Source organism: Nematolebias whitei, chromosome 13, assembly GCF_014905685.2.
Source record: "Nematolebias whitei isolate Nwh7 chromosome 13, NemWhi1, whole genome shotgun sequence".
NCBI classification, from domain to species: domain Eukaryota; kingdom Metazoa; phylum Chordata; class Actinopteri; order Cyprinodontiformes; family Rivulidae; genus Nematolebias; species Nematolebias whitei.
In genome coordinates this window covers 42,771,502-42,776,974 of record NC_056510.1, presented here as the reverse complement: position 1 = coordinate 42,776,974, position 5,473 = coordinate 42,771,502, and the positions used below count along the sequence as shown (strand labels likewise).

The following is a 5,473-nucleotide window of genomic DNA, read 5'->3' as shown; positions in this document are numbered from 1 at the left end:
ACAACCTCAGCTGGAGCAACAACACCACCAGCCTGATCAAGAAAGCTCATCAGAGACTCTACTTCCTCAGACGGCTGAGGCGAGCTGGTCTGGGAAGCTCAGTCCTCACCTCCTTCTACAGGTGTGCAGTGGAGAGCATCCTGTGCTCCAGCATCAACGTGTGGCATGGAGGCTGCACAGCTGCAGAAAGAAAAGCTTTGCAGAGAGTGGTGAAGGCTGCACAGAAGATGTTGGAGTCAGTCTCCCCACCATCACAGACATCTATACCTCCAGATGCAGGAAGAGAGCCACCTGCATCATGAAGGACCCCACTCACCCAGCACACACACTTTTTGCCCCACTCCCCTCAGGAAGGAGGTTGAGGAGCATTAAGTGTAGAACCACTAGACTGAGGAGCAGCTTCTACCCTGAGGCTGTTAGACTCATGAATCTCTAACTAGAATAATCACTGTGAAAAATCACATCATGTGGGGAGTGGTGGCACAGAGGTTAGAGAAGGTGGGCCTGTAATCGGAAGATCGCCGGTTCAAGCCCCGGTACCGACAACATCAAAAATGTGGGTGGGGTAGGTGAAGCACACACACCTGCCCCCACCCTCATTCGCCCCACTCTGAGCCCATGAACAAGGTCCTTAACCCCCATCCGCTCCTTAAACAGGTCTCTCTTGAAAATGAGTTCTCATGGCTCAATGAGACTACCTGGATAAATAAAGGGTCAATGAAAAAAAAAGAAAAAAAAAATGTTGCTGCTGATCTGTTTCATGTTGCTGCTGATCTGTTTCATGTTGCTGCTGATCTGTTTCATGTTGCTGCTGATCTGTTTCATGTTGATGTGTTCATGCGTGCACATCTGCTCACACAGACTCATGTTCATGTTCGTGCTGATGTTCAATGTTTTTATGTTATGAGTGCTTAGTGTATATTTAGTTGATGTTTTTCTTAGTTCATATCTTAGATGTTATTATTGTTTTTATTTTACATTTTATTGTTGGATGTAACTGGGACCCTGTGAAGATTATTTCACTCCACCACATGTACCACATGAGATGCGAATGACAATAAAGAATCTCTGACTCTGACTTTTTCAACAAAGATTGATCAAATAAAATGAATAAGCCTCACAAATCCACATAACACCCTCACAGAAATGTTCTGATGTGTTAAAAGCACACGCTTGCATCATGCTCTGTACTGCTACGACAACAACAGAACGATGTGATCGGTCTCACCCAGAGTCCTGAACTTGTCCCTGGCCGTCTTCGTGTAGGCGTCTTGGTCATGGAGCGCATAAGGCACAAAGAGCACGCGCTTCACATCCCTGGAACAAACAACCAAATAAACGAGCATGTTTCAATATGGCTAACATAAGTTGTATTCTTAGATTTGGTTAGTTAGTTTGTCGATAGTTATAGAAGTCAGTATTCCTTTTGTACCTAAAGTATTGAGTTTGTAACATAAATAACATTAGACTTTCAGAAATAAATCTAGTTTTTCACACCAGCTCAGACTGGGTGGTCTCTCTGGGCTGCAACTGTTTGGAGACAGATGAAACCAGTCTCATTAAATCCTGAGTGATTGCAACCTGAAAGCTCACGTGCACGTGTCAGAGCTCTGTTGCTCCTGAAAGAGTTTTAACAGCGAAGACTCTGTGACCATTAGAGAAAGAAAAGTGTTGCACAGTTAAAAATAATTTTAAAACTTAAGTTTAGCGACAGGACTGCGACCCCAGAGAGACGCCCCCCTTTAGCCCACTTCCGGTTTTTGAAACCTACGCTCCGAAGAAGGTGGAGATGTGCTGCTGACAGTGGTCCAGGTAGCCGCTGCCGTGCAGGGTGGAGTTGGACACCAGCAGGAGTCTCCTCTTCATCTCTGGACGTCTCACAGAAACTGCTTGTGGTCTGCACGAGTCGCTGCACACGGAGTCCAGAGGTCATGGTCCAGGCATGTTTCACGCTCCGGTCACGTGACTGTCAGCAGATGACTTCCGGGTTCTGCTTTTCTCCAGACACAGCCACTGCTTACTTTATTTCTCTATTTATTTCACTAGATGGGTTTTATTTCGCTTCAACGGGCGACTGCTGGTACCTTTTGCCGGTTTTGTCAAAATAAAAGCCGCCATCTTACACTTAGCGCTGTCACAATAAAAGTTGTGTGCGGATCGATACTAAAATACCGATGCCGCCCGGGTCTCCTATCGATACTTCTGACACTTCATATCATTAACAGGAAGATGGTGGAAAGTAACTAAACTATTGAGATCTTGTCTAAATGATACACGGTTGGTGGGAACTACTTTTTCTTCCACCTGAGTAAGTGTGTGAGTCTCTCAGTCTGTAGACACAGAGTTGAACAGAGTCATGTGGAGTTATTTCATCTCCAGAAACAGAAGCAGTTTGTGGAAAATCTGTAAAAAGATGTAGCAACACAATAAACCTTATAAAACACTTCTGGTTAAATCACAACACAGAATATGAGGCATTGATCAGGTGGACAGAGGAGGAGAGCAAAAAGTCAGGTGCTGCTGCCCTGGAGGAGTTCCTCAGGGCTGTAGAACTATCCAGGTACAGAGGGAGGAATTTCCTCATGTTTTGTATGATGTCCAGTTATTTTCTTTTGTTTTAAGCTCAGACTAAATGAGGCCACTGCATCAACATACTCCTGAGTTTAAAATAAATCAATTACTTTGTCTTGCATTCTTTATGCAACGTTGATTTGAATACACGCTTTTTTAGGTTTACCTGAGACATTAGGCACATTTGTACAAAGTATCTACATCGATACCGCTGCTGGATTTACCCGGTATCGTATCGGACCAGAAAATCCTGGTATCTAACAACAGTCAAAGTCTAACTATCAGAATAAAAGTCTTTCATTTAAATTAAGTCTCTAGAAAAACATCGTCAAATTCAAAATGCTTGTTTAAAATTTTTCATGTTATATCAAAATGGAAGACTTCTTTCTAAACAAAAGTATTTTTAGTTTTATCCAAAAGGAGCTGTGTACTTATAATTTTTTTGCGATCTACACTTCAGAATAAAACTAACAATTTTATTGTCTTTTATCAAAATACGGAAGTTGAGCTGACGTTTTGTTGTGACAATGACATTATTTTCTCTATGTCTGGGTTAATAATTAAAACAAATAATACAATGTGTTTTTTATTCTATCAGAATAAGAGTCTTCCCTTAAATAACCTGAAAAAAACACATACCAGTTTTCATTTTCTATGAGTTCAGTACATTAAAGTTGTTTTCTCATCGTCCATTTTTAACCAAACAATGTCTTATTTTTTCTATTAATATTAAAATACATAATTTCACTGTGAGATTTTTTTCAGAATAAAGGCACCCTTCTTTTTTTGTCATTTTTATTAAAATAAAAGTCCTCATATTTAGGCAAATACCTGAGTTACAGATTTTTCCCTTCTAGCTTTAAACAAAAAAATGAATGTTCTGTTTTTCTGTCTTCCAACCCAAAATAAATCTTTTTATAGACTAATAAAACACATCTGCTTGTTCTTCTGATTCAGTAAAAGCCATGCTGTTATTGCCCTGTATTTAGAATAAAAGCATTTTCTTTTCGGTTTCAATGGGAGCTTTAAATAACAATTTTACAAAACCATAAAAACTCGAACTTGCAGAGTTCTCTGGAAAGTTGAAAACAACATTAATCTTGTGGACGTAACGTATGAAGCTTAAAGAGTCCACGGAAATGCAACGGGATGTAAGGATGATCAGCGGAGATGAAGGCTGGCGGAGAAGAGAAGGAGAGTTCTGCCTTTAACCATTTACCTGTCGGGCTCTGTACTAAGACTCCTGCTGATTTCTTGTGCGTGAACTTAACCCTCCTGCTGCCTTTGGGTCAAAATCACCCCAGAGGCCTCAGGGCTGACGCGTCAATAAATACACAGTAAAGAGGTCAAACTTATTGAAAATGGTCGTTCTAATGAAACAAATAAACAGTAAAAACTTTTCATTCATTTGAAGTTAAACTGAATGATTTTGATTAAAGGGGTTGAAAAAGCTGGACTGAGCTGGTATCATTAAAATGATCAGAACAAAAGATAACATCAAAGCAAACGCTGAAGTTAGGTTAATAAAGTAGGTAAAACCAACATGAGTCAAACAGCAAGCTAGATAAGAGCAGCAAGAAAGAAACGTTGCTGAAAGCTAAAAGTGCTGAAACAGCTCAAATCTGCTGCTGTGCAGGGATCACCACATGCAGCAAGTGAGCTTTACATAAAAGATCTGGGGCGGCTGAGTGGTTAGAGCAGTCGGCCTCCAATGGAAGAGTTGTGGGTTTGAATCCACCAGTAGTCACATGCTGAAGTGTCCCTGGGCAAGACACTGAACCCCTCACTGCCTCTGATGTGTGTCCCATCAGTGTCTGAATGTGATGAAGCTCTGATTAGTCTCTTTAGAATGATTTGTTCAATTGTCTTTGTAGAGATCTAGTATAGAGCTGTGTGAATGGGTCAGTGAGGCACAGATTGTTGTAAAGAGCTTTAAGTATCTCCATAGATAGAAAGGAGCTGTACAAGTACAGTCCATTTAGCTGTTTCACACCAGATGTCCTTCCTGACTCAGCTGGAGCTCGATCCTGTGCCATCGAGATACTGCAGCCCAAACATGCAAGAAGTAGCTCAAAACAGAAATGTTCAGAATGGCTAAAACACGGGCTTTCATTCAACCTTTAAGTCACATTGAGCCTAGAAGACTCATTTACAAGTGAGCCTGTTTAGACAGACAAAAAGTAGTGAAACTGGACACATGTAGGAATTGGAGGCAAAACAATTCTTATCAGACTTTTTCTTCTTGGGTTATAAGTAGCAAAAGAGTAGCTGAAGACAAGAATGATAGAACTGTAGCTAAATGTTAAAACTAGCAAAAGAGTAAATAATCAGAACACCAGCTATAGAGTAGCTAAATGCTTACAACAGAAACACTACAGCACATTATACATTCATCAACAAACTATTGCATCACAAAACAGCAAAGGCCCGGAGAATCAAAGACCTTGTATAGCCTTTGACCTTGATTTATGACCTTGACTTCAAAGATGGCACATTGGCGCAGCTGGTAGAGCTGCTGCCTCTCAGTGAGAAGGCCGCCCGTTCAAACCCCAGCCGGGGGCCTTTCTGGGTGGAGTTTGCATGTTCTCTCCGTGCATGCGTGGGTTTTCTCCGGGTGCTCCAGTTTCCTCCCACAGACCAAAAACATGCATGTTAGGCTGATTGGTAACTCTAAATTGTCCCTAGGTGTGAGTGAGAGAGTGAATGGTTGTTTGTCTCGTTTGTCTCTATGTGTCCCTGTGATGGACTGGAGACCTGTCCTGGGTGTACCCCGCCCCTCACACAGTGATTGCTGGACATGGGCACCGGTGACCCCCGTGACCCAAAATGGAAGAAACAGGTAAAAATAATGGATGGATGGATGGATGTTTGGATGGATGTTTGGATGGATGGATGGATGGCT

At 41.7% G+C, this 5,473-nt stretch overlaps 1 protein-coding gene across 1 annotated transcript in view; it reads right to left on the bottom strand.

Moving 5' to 3' along the window:
• The window catches only part of si:dkey-69o16.5 (Alpha-aspartyl dipeptidase-like), a 24,953-nt gene extending 22,981 nt beyond the window's left edge, over nucleotides 1–1,972 (bottom strand). The window contains exons 1-2 of the mRNA XM_037686646.1: nucleotides 1,772–1,972; nucleotides 1,229–1,317 (exon numbers count right to left, since the gene is read on the bottom strand). Coding sequence (XP_037542574.1) covers nucleotides 1,229–1,317; nucleotides 1,772–1,866 — 184 coding nt within the window. The 5' untranslated portion in view covers nucleotides 1,867–1,972. The remainder of the gene's footprint in view (nucleotides 1–1,228; nucleotides 1,318–1,771) is intronic.
• Nucleotides 1,973–5,473: the final 3,501 nt, after the last annotated feature.